This window comes from Pyricularia grisea (assembly GCF_004355905.1).
Source record: "Pyricularia grisea strain NI907 chromosome Unknown Pyricularia_grisea_NI907_Scaffold_2, whole genome shotgun sequence".
NCBI classification, from domain to species: domain Eukaryota; kingdom Fungi; phylum Ascomycota; class Sordariomycetes; order Magnaporthales; family Pyriculariaceae; genus Pyricularia; species Pyricularia grisea.
In genome coordinates, this window is record NW_022156717.1 from 7533998 (window position 1) to 7550127 (window position 16130).

A 16130-nucleotide genomic window follows, 5' to 3' on the forward strand; every position below is an offset into this window, starting at 1 on the left:
TGGCCAGTCAAAGGCCGCCGTTAACGAACTACGGCCAGCCACCGAGCCGGACCAGGCTTCGATCACTCGCGGCGGGTCAGGGCTCGATGTGACCTTGGGGCTAGTTTGCGCAATGTCATTCGTCCCTCCTCGTAATCGTGGGCTGCGTGTGGTGGAGGTGGGGAGGGTCCCAGCGGGAGACCATCTGAAGAGTCAGAAAGGGTCAAGTGGGTTAGGGACAAAGGGCCCATTTCCCATTTCCCACGAACCGAACAAGCGAGGTGGGTGGTTGATTTTTTTTCCCCCTCCGCCAAGGTCAGCTAACCCCCGCCCAGCCTGCCCCAGTAAGCGCTGCGAGTTGGCCGTTGATTTTACTTTTTACTACTGGTATGGCGTGGAATGAGGGAAGATGGGGATCCACAACTTTTTCAGGAACGCTTTGTCATTCTGGCCAATCGAAACGGATAAATCGGGGTGCCCCTGCATTGTCAAATCCCAAGTCTGGCGCCGGTGCAGGTCGTACCTTGCAGATGCCCCACAAGGTACAGTTATTAATAACCAATCACAGATGCATACCTGCTCGGCTCCCTGCAGGGGCGTTCCTCCAAGCAGGTCGCAATTTTACTAATCGCGCGCCAAAGAACACGGCATTGCTAAAAAGGGTTGTCGCAGTAGTATTATGAGTGACATTGACATTCTTTGATTTATGTTGTACCGCCATTGTGAAGGCCGAAAGGAGCACAGATAATCGCCTAGTTGGGCTGTGATCGCTCGGGACTCCGGAAACTAAGTTGACTTACGAACAGGACGAGCGCTTAGGTTAGGCAGAGATTAGTACACACGTGGTGCAATTGCTAAATGGCTGGTTGACAGGCGGGTCCCAATAAGCAAGCGAGAGTGGACCAAGGTATCCCCCACCCCATTGACTTCCCGCGCGGCATAAGGAAGCAATACAACATTAAAATAAATGGTTATTAACCGCCAAATGAGAATTATAAAGTTCCTGGTGATGATATTCTTCCTCGCAGCAAGATTTCAACACGAGGATATCCATCCCTTGAACACGGCCCCGCGCGTAAAATACCTACAATATCCAACGCATGTGCTCAATACAAGCGCCTAGTCTCCCCTATTATGCGGCTGCTTCCGTGGCAGCTGGCTTGCATCCAGCTGACGCTTGGGCCATCAGGGGACTGGTAATCCGGTGCCAAGAGCCTAGACCTAATCATAGTAGAGGTTGGCATTCAAAAAGTCAGAAAAACATGTCGTGCAGTCGGATGAAATTAAGGGGAACCCAGACTGGGCTGCCTAGGTATGTCAGGTTCAGCCATTTTTTAATAATTATGAGAAAAAGAAAAGAAAGTTACGCAATCGTCTTCAAACAGCCAACGATGAAATGCAGTTTAGAAATATCAAAAAGTAAGCATTAAATCCCGAGTGCAAAAATGGCATCCAGATCATCCGTCCGGTTCATCTGATGTTTTACTTGCCGGTCTGAGCATCCCACGTGCCGTGTGGGTTTGGGTTGAGACGATGGTTGGTCTGATGTTTATGGTAAATGCATTCCGGACTGCCGGGCTGTGTTTGTGACTTGTGAAGTGTGGATTGCATTTGAAACCACAAGATGCGTATTTGTGAATTGCATGTTTTGTTTGTATACTGTGGTACTGTTTTTACGGTACAGATTAACCGGGTTGGTTTTCGAGATTCTTCAGCAAAAGAGGTCTTGACTTACTAGCACCAAGAATCGCATCAGTAATTTTCCAATCATGTCTTTTTTTGTGGTGGTCGGTGATCACATTGCTAAGGAACCAATTCACAGTAAGCCGAACTGCCCCAACAGCCAACTCGCCTTTGCTCGCCCACTTCCCAAGCGACACTGCCCCCGCCCGCAGCTGCTTTTCAAACTGCACGACGGTTTGATCAGCCCGAACATGCGGGTTTTATGACGGCTCGATTGCATGCATTTTCGGAACTGTCACACCGTTTGACAATCCGCAAAGACCATGGAATTTTGAACCTAGAGAACTCGGCTATTCTTGTATATTCAATTGGATCTTTTTTTTTTTTCATTTTGTTTTTTTATTTTTATATTTTTTGTTTGTTTCCCAACTGCAGTTTCTGTAACCCTTAAATCATCACTATGCCCGAAACAAAAAAAAAAAAAAAAAAAAAAAACCGCATATTATTCAGGAAGAGCTGCCCGGCAAGCCGTCAAGCAATAATGCTATTTCTGGTTCTATATTAACGTCAAAGTATTAACCTCCCAATCCAAAAAAAAAAAAAAAAAAAAAAAAAAAATCCATCGCGACGCTACCTTGTAAGCAAAGGTATGTGGCCGCTGCTGAACTTCACAGCCACGCGTCGTCCTATTCTGAACTTACACGTGAAGGGACCGTGGGACCTCCGGCCTAATAAAAGACCCGTTGCCCGGTGATAAGCATAACCGATGACATCGGGGCGAGCAACTCAGCCGACGCCGGTCAGCTAGTCAGGAAAATGCCCTGGCTTACATTGGATGAATTCCCAATCCGGAAACTACAACCTAATCGTAAAAGCTTAGGGTCGTACTATGATTGCGACGGGCGGGCTTTATTGAGGTTTAAGGTGGTCATCTTGAAGATTTGTAGGGCTGATGAGTCTGTACAAAAACGACTTCAGGTTAGTAAGTAGCCCGTTTATATGGAGTGCAGTTATATGCAATTTGACAAGGACTCTCTTTCTCTATTGCCGCGTACATACTGGATCTGGTCAGCTCTCCCAGTCAAGGTATGGACCCCGCAACATTGGCCAATAGGCTACCCGTAATTCCTCGCCGCCGCCAAAAATGGGTAGCCAACGTACGATGCCGGCTCTGGCTAATCCGAGGACTTGGCACTACTCGTCTAGCAAATTTGAAGTTTTCGTGATTTGGTCTATATAAGCCTATCTTGTTTGTTTAGTCTTCTTTCAACCATGTCAGACGTTTTCCTACTTCCATGATTGAACGAGTTTCGAAATCGACACCACTAACAAGCCGTCATAGCTGTCGTGACTTCTCTTGAGCACCTCCCAGTATCAAGTCACTCTAGTTGTCGTCCAAAATGGCCAATTATACTTCTACGTTCCACCCGTACTATCCCCTCGGCGTCGCCATTCCAGACTACAAGGCCAACACCATTTCGACGCTGGAAATCTTTGCTATTTTCGCCACCGCTTGTTCCGGAGCCTTGCTGCTAGCATTGTTCCTCATCCGGACCGTGCGGCCACAAATATCTACCGGCGAATTGTCCAGAGCGTTATGGTTTATGCTATGTGGAAGCATTCATCTAGTCCTTGAAGGTTTGACCGGATTTTTCTCTCCTCTTTGGTTCAGTCTTTGCCGAGACGGCGCCCCTTAACTAAGGTAAACTTACCAACCAACCTAAAAAAAATCTTGACAAAAACTAGGTCACTTTGCTCTCAACCACGTCGCCGGCAGCAGCGCCGTTCTCTCCCAGCTGTGGAAGGAATACTCCCTTTCCGACTCGCGCTACCTGACCCGGGACGCCTTCACGGTCTGCATGGAGACCATCACAGCCTTCGCCTGGGGACCACTCTCGTTCCTCCTGGTCTACCTGATCGCCGTCGCCCACCCGGCTCAGTATTTTGTGCAGACGGTCGTCAGCCTCGGTCAGCTGTACGGTGACGTGCTATACTACGCCACATTTTTCCACGAGGACCTGGTCCGCGGTATAGAGTTCTCCCGGCCCGAGAGCTATTATTTCTACGGCTACATGGTCCTGATGAATGCGTTTTGGATCGTGATTCCGGGGCTGCTCCTGGTGCAGTCGGGTGTTGCGACAGTGGATGCTTTTGCCAGGGTTGGGAAGACGGCAAAGAGGGACTAAAGGATGGTTGGTTGGACGCGTTAAAGGGATTTGGGATCAGATACTTTGGGCAAGGAGCGCGTGGGCATGGAGCGCGTATGCATGTAATATCTTGATTGGGACAAGGACTTACCTCCGTTAAGGGGATGGGACACTCCTTATACGGGGAGTTAAATAATCTGGTATTAGAGATATGGATGTTAATTGTAGCTAATCCAAATCCGACCAGTCTTTTTGCTATGTATATACATACCTCTCTCTAAAAATGTAGTCAGTTTATACGCTGGTGTGTTTTTCTTTTACCATGTGTGATATGTGCCTAAAATACTAAGGGGTTTGGGAAATTGCCGTATGTACCTACCTACCTGCATACCTATTTACTTTCAAAAAACAACGTCTGTTGCATACACTGCCGGGCCATGTTCACAGCGAGGCACTAACAACAATTTTGTCCAAGTTTCTAGACTCGACGCTCCACCCAGCAGTCGCCGCACCTTGTCCCTTGAAAAACTCGGCCGCAGTTTTGTTATCCTTCAGCATCCAGTCCAACCACCTCACAGTCGCGATGGCAAAGAATCCCCCGTTGGACTGGAAAAAGGTGCCCAGATGCCCAACTGGCTGGTTTCCCTTCCAAGCTGGAGTACTTTGCGGCAAGTTTTTGTAGTCACGTTCACCCTGATTAGGTGGATAGTCAGACTTTTGTTTCTTCATATACTGGATGTTTTGAGCTTAATTTGCAGAGACTTGGGCGGACTGTATGATGAACTCTGGGGTGGTTTTAAAACCGCAAACCACAACGAAAGAAGAAGCAAAAAAATGCCCCCTTACATTCCTATACGCCATGTCGGACGAACCGCCCAAAAAATAAAACACGGGTTTCGTAATGGTCTTGGCACGATCAATATCATTCAGATAACCCGAGTTGAAGATACCTATAGCCGCGACGCGCGAATCGTTCTTCATGGCGTACGCCTCGAGCCCACCGCAGCTCTGCCCTGCCGCGATGATCTTGGCGGCGTCCATGGTGGCGTATCTACCCTTTCCGGCCGTCGCCGTGGCCCAGTCGATGCTCGCCGTCATCATCTCCGGGCTGGAGAGCCCGATCCGGTAGGGCGCGCCGGGGGAAATGGCCACGTAGCCGTGCGATGCGATCTCGGTCAGGAAGGTCCGGTATGCGAGGCCGTTGGCTACGCAGCCGCCGTTGCCCCAGACGAAGACGGGGAGCTTTTCGTTTGGGGTCGGGTTGACGGGCATGTAGATTGTGTGCTTGGGTAGGGATTCCTCGGTCGTGTAGTCCTATGATTTACGAGGGCCCGTCCTATGTTAAATCATCATGGTGTGTTTGGGATTTTGTTGCTTGCCCGCTATATCGTATGATGTTTTTTTTTCGGGGGCCCTGGCACACTTGAGAAGAAAGAAAAGGTGGAAACTGCTTACCGCTGGGAACCTGCCAGTCCCCATCTTCATCTCTCCGTTCTGACGGACCTTGAGTAAAACGGCTATGACTGACGTAGCCAACGCGCCGACAAAGATGGCACACTTCATCTTCAGTGGTGTTGTTTTTGTCTTTGGGCTGGCTCCAGATTCCAGAGCAGAGATGACTTGTGGATGCAAATTTCCATGCAGCTTTCACAAATTCCATCTCCTTGTTGTCGTACTGCTGTCTTATATACTCGCATCACATACGAACCCTTCGTTCCATCTGCTCTCTTACAGCGTAAGATGTTTGGGGTAATGGTGGCAATCATTTTGAGTCGCATATGAGACCAGGAGTGTGAATATTCTCTTTGAGATGCGGGTACTGATGGCAGGAATAAGGACAACGCGCCACGGCAGTTGAGGTTGACTTTTGCATAACGTAACGACCAGTGTCTGCCGGTATGTTAAAGTTTCTCATATGACCAGCCTAGTAGTATAGCATAACAGAAAGATCGAGGGGAAAATAAGATGGATTGCAAACATGTTCGGTAACTGAGATGGTAGATTCGCGTTTGTTCACCATCCAACTACCGACATCTGATTTGGTTCGAATTAGATTTCTATGCAAAAAGTCGTCGGTTCTTCCTCCAGCCGCTGATGAGCAGAATCCCTGGGTAAAAACTAAGTTGTTCTCCGCCGATTCTTCTGCTGGTTTACATGGAACCAAGTTCCTTCCTTGGCGAGGAGTGGCGACTGTACGAAGTGGCTTTTCCATTTACAGTACGCACTATGCCTCACCAATGCATCCATCAAACGTGAGTTTGGATGAAATCAACCCCAAGTGCCGGGATATGTAATTGAGTGGAATGTGATCCGGTGTTGTTGTTTTTAACATGGCAGAAACAATATTACGTTTTCGTTAAAGTTTTTTATGTATCAATTGTTGCCCCTCCGCCACAATGCCGATGACTTACCTAGGTATAAGAGTTGGTTATCCGTTTCAGGCAGTTTAACGACTGCAATTATTAAGCATTGGATAAGTTGCTGGTAGGCTCGACAAGTGCAGCTAAATATCGCTCGTTATGCATGACCATCGGCGCGAATACAGCGATCTATAGTCACCGACTTGAAATTTTGGAGGCTCGCATGATTTTCTTTTTATCAACCAAGGGCAAGGACCTAATCTTGAGTTGAGCTCCTGCCATGAGCCTACTTCCAGATTCTAAACTTAGGTACCTTGAGGCAGTCACCAACCCTGACTTTGCTCATAATTCTGGCCGGATACCCCGGTGATGATTCCTTCCTGCGCCTACCCTCCATGTCTATGACTCAACATTCATCTGGGATATACTAGGTTCAGAGTTCCCGTCCATTTTCTTACACTTACCATAATAATAATAATAATAATAACAATAATAGAAATGGCAATCTTTTGACAGGCTTGACCTCGCAGTACCGGAGAGCCATGGTATTCGTGACGAAGGCCGGTGTGCTCGACCATCGTTGCGCTTCATCTGCCGGCCGCCTCAGGGCTTTTATGTGGCGGACGCGATTGTTATTCATTTTGGATTAAAGTTTGTCATTTTCTTTTAGACTCGTAGATTTTATTAACTATATTTAAAATACCCCAATGCAAGCATTCCCTTTTTTTCGTCATCTCGTATCTCGGATGCAATAACATGATTACCCTTTCCAGTTCTATATTTCGTGCAATTATATATAGTACTGCGGGAAAAAAAAGTCACGAGTACACAAAGGTAAACCATATTTGGGTCTTGGGTTAAAATGAACCATTTATTTCAGAGGTAGAACTAAAAGCCAACTTGAATTACTTAAATGAGCACTTCACCCATCTTACAACCACATGAAACCTTTGTTACTTTCACCAGCTCAACTTGGCTTTAATCACCTCAACCTATCTTTGTTTTGCTTTGCTTGACACTCTTTTACATAAACTCGTTCAATATGCCTCGTTATTCGTTCATTTCTACCTCCCTCGTTCTGTTCACTCTTTTCCACCACGTCCTTTGCACCCGCTATTTCACATTCGGCTCAGACCACAGCCCCGAATTCTTTAAAGCACATCAAGGTCTAACAGAGCATGCTGCCGAAATACTCGACAAGCGCAAGAGCCCGATCAGGATCGAGGACACCGCGCAAGACATGGTAAATTGGTATAAGCGAGAATACCCCAAAAATATCAATTATGTGTACGAGGTCGACATGTCCCAGACGGTTGATAATTTCATCAATTTCGAACACGCGACGTACGATGAATTTAAGGGTTATCCTCAAACTTTGCGTTGGTGTCCTATAGGGGAAAAAAAATTCCTCAACTGAAGGCAAGGCGCGAAAAAGAGGAGCTGAAGGCGTCATGGGTGGCAAAACATATGCCCATACCCTGGACTAAAATCTATAGGATTCATAAGGTTTACCCCGGCTGGAGAAGGGTGCAGGACGAGCACTGGAGGAACAAGGACTACTATGGCCCGAGGCATCCGAAATATTGGCTCCAATCGTTTGATGAAAAAGTGGCGTCATATGGTGGGTAATATTGCTGCTGCCTTTGGGCAATGGAAGTGGTAGGGCGTCGTCTGGGTTTGGGTAATCTGGTTTTGTTTTTTGTGTTTGTTTTCTTCTTTTTGTTCCTGAAAATATAGACCAAATTATCAGAGCTAAAAATCATCATACTATATAGTTTCAAATTGATTCATTTTCGCTATAATGTATTTATTTCTATTTTGTTGTTTATCAGGGTATATAAAGCAAGAAGAGCCGAATCTTTTGCTGGGAGCAAGGGATGCTACAGATACTGCATGCATCTTTACAGCATAATTTAGACGTGTTGGCAACAAATAAATGCAACATATCTACCTGGTAGTCAGAAAAGCTCATTGAGCTGCCCTGAAAAGCCACACATCACCATCTTCTACCTGCAAGGCCAGTGGACCGCTATAAAAACAGCCACTGTATTGCACCTCCAAGAGTCATCCATTGCCATTTACTCTTGCCTTGGGCTTCCGAGTAGGCCTTTGTCTTTGACACTATGAGACACAGTGAGTCTCACTAAGATTCCCAGTGTCGACATTTGGGAAAGAGTACAAAGGTAGATGCAGGCAGTCAACAAGGGAGGGGGGCAAGAACAATATATAAATATTAGGTAGTCATGCTAGCGGTGGACTGCAGGCCTTGCAGGGAAATATCAACCCGCTCGGTGCCCAGTCATAGCTGTCAAAAGTCCTTGGCCTTTCTTTTGTCTTTCTTCCTCCCCCTCAAGATTTAAACAGAAAAATCTCCCCCAACCCCAACAACCTTCACTTCAAAGTCCCCAAGTGAGAGCCGTTGGGGGTGTTTTCATTTGCATAAGCATTGTAGCAGGCACAACGCAGCGCTCCTTGGCTTGGCACTTTTCAGAAATGAAAAGGGAGGCTTAAAATTAGCAATGAGGCTTTTTCCCTTCAATTCTTTAGTAAAAAAAAAAGACAGTTTACCCTAAACCTTGCACAGTGAGTCAGCGTTAGGGGTTTACAGCAAAAAAATGTGACCATGGTTCGGGGAGGTAGCCTGCATTTTGGCAGGCAACAAGTCCGGGGGGAAATCCCTCCCACGAGTAGGGTGACTTGTGAGGCCAATGGCTAATGCGTCAATGTAGAAAGAGATGGAAGGCAGTATTTTGAATGACGGTGAATGGTGTACTTTAAAATTTGTGAATAACTTGTCTGGTGTTTGTAATCTTCAGAGGTTCATTTTCTTTATTTACATACACTTCTTAGTTGAGACCAATCTTTGCAATCAACATACTTTACTCAATACGACTCGGTTGGAGGCCTCTGATGTAACTCGTACAGTCTTGCACAAGGCCCAGGGACAGCATCAGTATTGAACTATACCGTCTCTGTGTAAAACACTTCCCTACAATGACCTGGGTTGGGTTATAGACAAGAGGGAAAAAAAAGTCCCACTAAACTAACACAAAGAGCTGAAGAGGCTCCATATTCTTGGTTTTTACTTGATGTCGCCCACGAAGACCAAGTAAGCCAGTTATCAAGATGACAACAGCCCCAGCCACCCCAGAGCAATTCGTTACCATGCATTTCTTGAACTTGCTCCGTCAGCTCCAGATCGGATTTTGGTCTCTACACCAACACCAAGCTTTTACTTCCTCATGGACATACACCCGAGCCGGGTTCGGATCTGACGCGGATTACTAAAAAGTTTCGCTCCCATGTAAAGTAGCTTGATTAGTCTAGACTAGTATTAAACCAAGTATGGTAGGTACACATTTTATGACCAGTTCACTTTTTGCTGTTGGGTAGCAAGTATGCCATGCTTTTGCTTTCACAAGCACTGAATTGTTCACATTTTTTTGAAGTCTTGAATCTCTTGACTTTAAAAGGCAGTTAAGTGTCTAATCCCTAGGTATCCTCGTTGATTTGCCAGACAAAAAAAAAAGGAAGAGAGCAAAAAGGAAACGCCAAGCCTGTCTACCCCGTTGCGATGTAAGTATCGAAGGTTCAGCAAAACGTTGAAACATGTTGCCATGTACAATTACAAATATAGCACTAGGAAAGAATTCTATATCTCAGCCCAGCCCTGAAAGAACGAGGCAAGAAAACAGAAAACTGCCTCTGTTTCCTCACCCCTCTGAGCTTTACCCCTTAGTCTATAAGAAAACCGATTTCACGGAAACGACCCCATAAACCCAATCCCCATCATGGCACCAAACGGATCCTGATGAGGAGCAGCCGTGTGCGGGACGTGGTGGGAATGATGCGACATCATGGGCGGCGACGGCTGCGTCGTCTGCGCTAACATGTGACCCGTCTGCTGTTGATGCAACATGGCCGACCCCATCTGGACACCCGAGGTTGCATGGACAGCGGTGGCCGACGACCAAATGACGTCGGACTTGCCCGTGACGATGACGTCCTCGAGGTCCTGCGCCACCTGCATCATGACGGGTAGCAGGCCCGCGCCCTGGCTGCTGGCGTCGAACCGCCGCGGGTCCGTCTTGACGTAGCTCAGACAGGCCGCGAGGATGCTGAGCCCCGTAAAGTCTTTGAAGTGGAGGAGGGTGCGGCAGGCCCTGGCGCGCACCACCACCAGCGACTGCCGGAGGGCGGCGGCGGCTGAGTCCGGGGAGGCCGCGCCGTCGCAGTCGTCAAAGTCGCCTCTCCGCAGGGCGAGGATTACGTACGCGGCCGCGACGCTAAAGTCGTCCCTGCAGAGGTCGAGCAGCCACCTGCGTGAGTCACCGCCGGCGTGGATCGGGACGCCGGCTGCCGATAGGATGGCCGGTGATAGCCCAGGAGATGAACATGTCGACCTGGATCGTCCACGTACGGCGCTGGACGGATCTAACATTGTGGTGGAGACAGCTAGAGTGGCCAGTGTCGTGTCGGCTGCGACGTGCTGCTGGATGTTGAGTAGTGCCAGCGAGGACTCGAGAGTTGCACGGAGCGACTGTTCATGACGCACTGTCTGTGACGTATAACCTCTCGCAAAGGCGTGGTGCAGTGCTAACAAGGTTCTATGTGCCAGAACCCGGACAAACTGCAGTTGACCTCCCAGCACGCCCTGTCGATCCGAGCGACTTACCCCTCGACCGGATGCAAGTAATGCTTCCACCTCCTTGAGACGTGACCTGATGCGCTTGTCAAGCCTCATGAACTTTTCATGCTCAAAACCACCGGGGACGCCACCGTACCTCGGGCTTGTGGCAGAGATGGAGTTGACGGTAGCCATGACCTCGGAGAGCAGTGGAATCACCTCGGCCAACTTTGATTGGAAAGCACCATCCGTGTACTCGCTGGCGGCCCAGAGATTATCGATAACCCAGCCGGGAGACGCAGACCCCTGACTGTCTCCGAGGGACGTCGGGTCCTGGCGGATATCCGAATCGTTAATGCTCAAAGGCGGTTCGTTGTCATGGTCGCGAGCAATCGGTACGGTGCCGGCCCACATGGCCACGTCCAAGTCCAGCAGCTGAACGGTCGTCCAGACTCGCCTCCTGCACTCGGCTTCAAACTCGGGCACGCCGGGGAATATTGTTGCAGATCGGTGAAGCTGCATGGAGGTGGCCATCCTCACGACGAACCCCATCATGGTTGAAACCTGCCAGGAGCTCGTGCCCCTGAGCCCGATCATCTTGCACAGAGTCATCATACAGAGGGTTCTTACCGTGGCAAGGGTCGGCATTAGCATATAGGGGGATCGACCGAGCGAGATTTGGGCACCGTCCAGGAGAAGCTCGGTCCATTGGGAAGCCATACGCCCAGTCCCCTCGAAGAGTGTTTCCGGGGCCGACTGACAGCCAAGTGTGAGCATTACGCACAGCTGCGCCAGGAATATGTCGTCGGTGTTCTCCCGGTCCGTCCAGAAAGCCTCGATCTCCTCCTGGAACTGTGCCGGATGCAGCAATCGATGTGTCGACTCAAATGTCATAAAATAGTTTCCCAGTAGCGCATCGACAGTGTTTCGTGGCGGTAGGTTGTTTAGGATCTCGTTCTTGCTTGGAGTATAGGAACTGCTGTTGCTGAATGGAAAATTGGCCCCCGAGAGCGAAGTGAAGAAGTACTTGAGGTTCTTGAGTTGACGATACCGTGGTTGCCACTGAATGTCAGAGCCAAATAAATACGGGCAAGCTTCTTCAAACTATTCCAGTGCCATGGCAAGTCAGAACCTCTGTATGGAACGTCATCCAAGGGTCTAGTGCTCGTCAAAAAGCCTAAACACAGGTTGTCTCTCGACAATATTAGGACGTTGCCAACCTCTGGAAAACACTCACCTCGCTAGCGACCACAGTCCAGTGTGTGATTCCCGTGGCTCGGCACTTCCCATCGATTGAACGATATGCATATCGGGGTGGATGATCCCTGGTCCCGCCCCGAGATGAGGCACGCGATGAGCTTCGCCGTTCGAGTGCGGGTTCTTGTCTGCTTGCTGCATATGTTGTTGGACCAGAAGATGCCGGCGATGTAGAAGCCGATGTTAAAGCCTGATATACGCATTCATCGGCCGCACCATAAGCTACACATCTGCCACAAGGCAGATTCTTGTCGCACTATTTTTTTCCCACACAGGTATTTAGCGCGTGAGATCTGCCAGTAGTATGTCTTGTGCAGTAAAAAGCTGTCTTGTCCTTACCTTTAACTTTCTCTTGTGGCATGGAATGCACACAAAGACACGCCTATTCCGTTTCTGGGCTCGAGTTGTGCCTCCGATGCCAGCACTGTTCTCGAATCCATTAGTTCCGTTCGGGTCGACCACAGAAAAGGTCGAGAAGAAGCCGGCTGGTGGAGATTCTGAGCCCATACTGCTAGTGACTGAAGATCGCCTAGCTTGTGAAGTTGTAGAAGCTGGAGATGAGTGACGGAAGTGGTTAGGAGGCTGAAGGTGGGAAGTCATTGTTTGTGTTTCATCGAGTGGTTGCTTCTTCTGCGGTCACTCGTATAAGTCTCCGAAAAAAAGGGTAGTTCCTCTGCTCTCTATTCGATGTGAGAGTGGTGGCGTGTATACAAAGGTCAAAGTACAAAGACAACCAACATCCAGAGAGTAGTCGGGCTGTGAGTTCTTTTATGTTTCCCGAAATCCAAAGAACTACCCAGCAAGCTGCGAAAGCCTCTTTCTAGATCTTGAATGCATGTGGCATGTATTATAATATAATATGCAACAGCCATGGTATTTCTGCGGGTAACGGGACTTTTACACAAACAACCCTCCATAAGGGTGCAGTGCCAAGAGGCAGAGGGGTGTGCATCGAAAGAAATAGGCAGTATGTATGTCCACCCCTGGCAATGTACGTGGAGCGTGATGCCGCACGACGTCAGGGTCGGCTTGTACCACTGGCTAAAAGAAAATTTTGATTTTGTTTTAGGGATTTGCATCTTTGCCTCTCAGAAAGGGGTCGAGCAAACTGGGTTAATTCAACAGGCAGGCAGCATACAGCGACAAGAAAGGACAAGAAACGAGCGTCAAAGAGTATTTAGCCAGTCACGGAACACACGGCGCCTACGCCTGGTTCTGAGACCAGGTGAGCAGCCCGATTGGAATAGACAGACGGGGGACGATGGGGGTAATATCCGTGGGAGGAAGCATGATTGGTTAGCCCTACACACCTCGGGCGTCCTCCAACCATCATGGTTGTATGTAGACAATCGACAATGTTGCCACGAAATTAGCTTATCCGGTTAGGTTGATGCTATCGCTGCTCAGCATTGCATTCTTGATCTTTTTTTTCCTTTCTTTTTTTGGCTATTAGGGTCAGAATGCTAGTGAAAACAACCAAAAACCAGCCAAGTGTATGCACTGCCGTCTGGACTACCTACCTGAATAGGCAAGGTAAAGTACCTAGATAGGACTTTTGGCAAAACGCCCAGAAGGAGCTTCAACCCAGACAACAACGGTCCTACTTCTGTTTCCACAGTATGGTCTGTATCAGGGGTGACGAGAAAACGAATGCAAAAAGGCGAACGGGGCATTGGTGGATCAAAGCAGATGAGAAAATATTGCAATGTATGATGGCCATCAAAGAGACTTCCCTCTGCAAAAGGGACACACAGGTTCGAGTCGGGATTGTGAGCCGATTGGCAGGGGACTGTAGCTCGTTTTCGACATGAACTGGCCCGGAGCCAAGACTGGTGGAGCTAGACCGCAATGGCAGCGCTGGAATGCATCCACGGAGCACACTCCTGATTTGGAGTCACCGCAGGCTGCCACAATGCCATGCCGTAAAACATCGCCGTACTGCACACCTTTTTTTTTTTAGATCTTGTTTTTAAACAAACAATAGGGTCGCGATGTGAAGCCGAGTGCAAGACCCTCGCCAGGGACCACAACATTAAAATTCTAGCATGCTCGCCCGCCAGAGCCAAGCCTGGTCTACTCAAAGGATCCTACCCGAAGAAACCTTGTCTGGTGGGAAGGGCGCAGCTGACAGCGGGAGGAGCCACAATATTGGCTTAGACCTTCCCCAATCAGCTACAGTAGTAATAAAAAGGTTCTTCTGAATGTATTGCCACCAAACTAGGCGTTTGCGGGCTCCCAATGGAGATATAAACTGAGCTGTAAGCGGCAGGATGAGGCAGAGTGAGGTGAGTAAACGGCATCGGAAAAGGATCAGTGACAAGAAAGATTATTCTCAAAGCCAACTCGCCAATCTCTATTGCAATACGGGCCAAGGCCAAGCGCAGACGGGTTGTGGATATCATCAGAATCTAAGCAAAAATGGGCGTTGTCGGCTTCAAACAGGCACAAGAAGCAAAGAAAGCAGTTCTGACCACCTAAAGCTATAGCCGAGGCGCAGGGAGACGAAGTGAAAACAGAGAAAGAAAAGAGAGGAAGACAAAACAAGAAAAAAACCCACACTGAAACGCAGCACCTTGACATTAGACTAGTAGACGGTTGCGATTCGAGGGTTGCGCCCTAGTTTCTACGCCTACTGGGAACTGATCTGAATACCTGCAAATAATTAATGCAGGGCAGCAGTCAAACAGGCAGTCACGCACTTGCTAGCTGCATCAGGTAGTAATCGGTTCCCCAAGAACGATCACGACGGCGAAGAGCCGTCCTGCAGCGATGGGTCTGGTCGTGTTTGGTATACGTAGTCCAACGCAACATCTTGATAGGTACCTTAGGTAGGTACCTACAGGTAGATACCATGTGGCTGTTCGGGATCCATCCAGTCAGGTCCCCACTCGGGCTAGCAAAAGAAAAGGGTTACGGGGGTGTAATACGGGTAAGGTAGGTACGTAAGGCGTTTTTTTCTCTTTTCGATAGGTTTTGTGGTTGTCGCTGGGCAGATTTTGTTCTCTTGGAGGGGAGTTTATTTAGTATATCGGCATGTCATTGTCGGGAAAGAAATAACGCAGATCAAAGTTGTTTTTTTACTCCACGTACGTAGGGTACCTGAGATACCCCCATGGTGTTGGAGGAAAGGGGTTGGATGGTACCTACCTTACCTTGCCTTATGAATTGGAAGATCACGTATTCGTGTACCGTACCGTCCGTACCTGAAAAAAACAGCGATGGGCTGGCTAAGGTTGTTTGTTTGTTGCACCTATGGCAACCAAATCCCACGAGGTTAAAATAAGTGGTGGGGTTTCCAAGGGTGGAGATCGCGGGAGCCATGGGGGTTTTGCGCTTCTTTCACTGACGACGTACGCAAGCTTGGCAGTCCTTTTGGCCCTTTGACTGCAGTACAACGCACTGTTTTTTACACCTGCAAGACCTGTTGACCTGATATGTGTGTCCCGGTCGGCAGCCTTCCCACCCCTCCACCCAAAGTACTGTCTTGTCTGTCCTACCTACCTACCTACCTACCAAGTGGCTACCATCCATGCAGCCGAACACTCGACCCGGCAGGCGTGACGGCACCGCAAGCAGGTGCGACAGGGATGCAAAACCCCCTGTTTTCCGCCTTTTCCCATACAAAACACACTTTTTTTTCGAACGGCCCAAGCAACCATCGCCGCTGTTCTCCAGTATATCGCTGCATTAGCCCCTTGGCGAAACCTCTCTGTCCAATCTCGTGGGTCTTGAGCATCGCTTTTGTATGCGAAAGAGGGAAAAACATGCGTGTTTTACGGTTGGTCTGCTCTTACTGGTCTAATTCGGTTCAGAACACGCCCCTCCCCGTCCCAACCAGCAATCCGTGTCTGTTTGCCCCGGCCCGTTCTCCTAAACTTCCGATTTGGGGTTTCTTTTTCCTTTCTTTCTTTCTTGGATATTGAGGCGGTGCTTTCAAACATCAGTCCGCCCGCGTTGTATAACAAAAGACGTAGATCCATCATGACTAATTGGGTAAAACTAGGGTTACTTATATTCCTATGATATTTGCCAACAACTCACAGCAAAGTCCTCGTCTATTTCCACGTCACGACTGTT

General features: G+C 48.6%; 4 protein-coding genes across 4 annotated transcripts; 1 reads left to right on the forward strand and 3 right to left on the reverse strand.

The window, feature by feature from the left end:
• Positions 1 to 2752: 2752 nt before the first annotated feature.
• Positions 2753 to 4083, forward strand: PgNI_04821 (uncharacterized protein). The gene is made up of 3 exons (XM_031124864.1): positions 2753 to 2936; positions 3005 to 3300; positions 3409 to 4083. The coding sequence occupies exons 2-3, from the start codon at positions 3063 to 3065 to the stop codon at positions 3846 to 3848; spliced, it is 678 nt and encodes a 225-aa protein (XP_030984915.1). The 5' UTR covers positions 2753 to 2936; positions 3005 to 3062; the 3' UTR covers positions 3849 to 4083.
• A 167-nt stretch (positions 4084 to 4250) lies between these two features.
• Positions 4251 to 5372, reverse strand: PgNI_04822 (uncharacterized protein; the record flags this gene model as incomplete). Its single annotated transcript, XM_031124865.1, has 3 exons — positions 4251 to 4502; positions 4656 to 5123; positions 5265 to 5372. 3 exons carry the CDS (start codon positions 5370 to 5372, stop codon positions 4251 to 4253), a joined length of 828 nt encoding a protein of 275 aa, XP_030985177.1.
• A 4554-nt stretch (positions 5373 to 9926) lies between these two features.
• PgNI_04823 (uncharacterized protein) lies at positions 9927 to 12832 on the reverse strand (the record flags this gene model as incomplete). Its single annotated transcript, XM_031124866.1, has 3 exons — positions 12393 to 12832; positions 12034 to 12309; positions 9927 to 11900 (listed from the first exon to the last, which is right to left on the reverse strand). Exons 1-3 carry the CDS (start codon positions 12651 to 12653, stop codon positions 9927 to 9929), a joined length of 2511 nt encoding a protein of 836 aa, XP_030985176.1. The 5' UTR covers positions 12654 to 12832.
• A 1895-nt stretch (positions 12833 to 14727) lies between these two features.
• On the reverse strand, positions 14728 to 15043 carry PgNI_04824 (uncharacterized protein). The gene is made up of 2 exons (XM_031124867.1): positions 14981 to 15043; positions 14728 to 14910 (listed from the first exon to the last, which is right to left on the reverse strand). The coding sequence occupies exon 2, from the start codon at positions 14904 to 14906 to the stop codon at positions 14745 to 14747; it is 162 nt and encodes a 53-aa protein (XP_030985179.1). The 5' UTR covers positions 14907 to 14910; positions 14981 to 15043; the 3' UTR covers positions 14728 to 14744.
• Positions 15044 to 16130: the final 1087 nt, after the last annotated feature.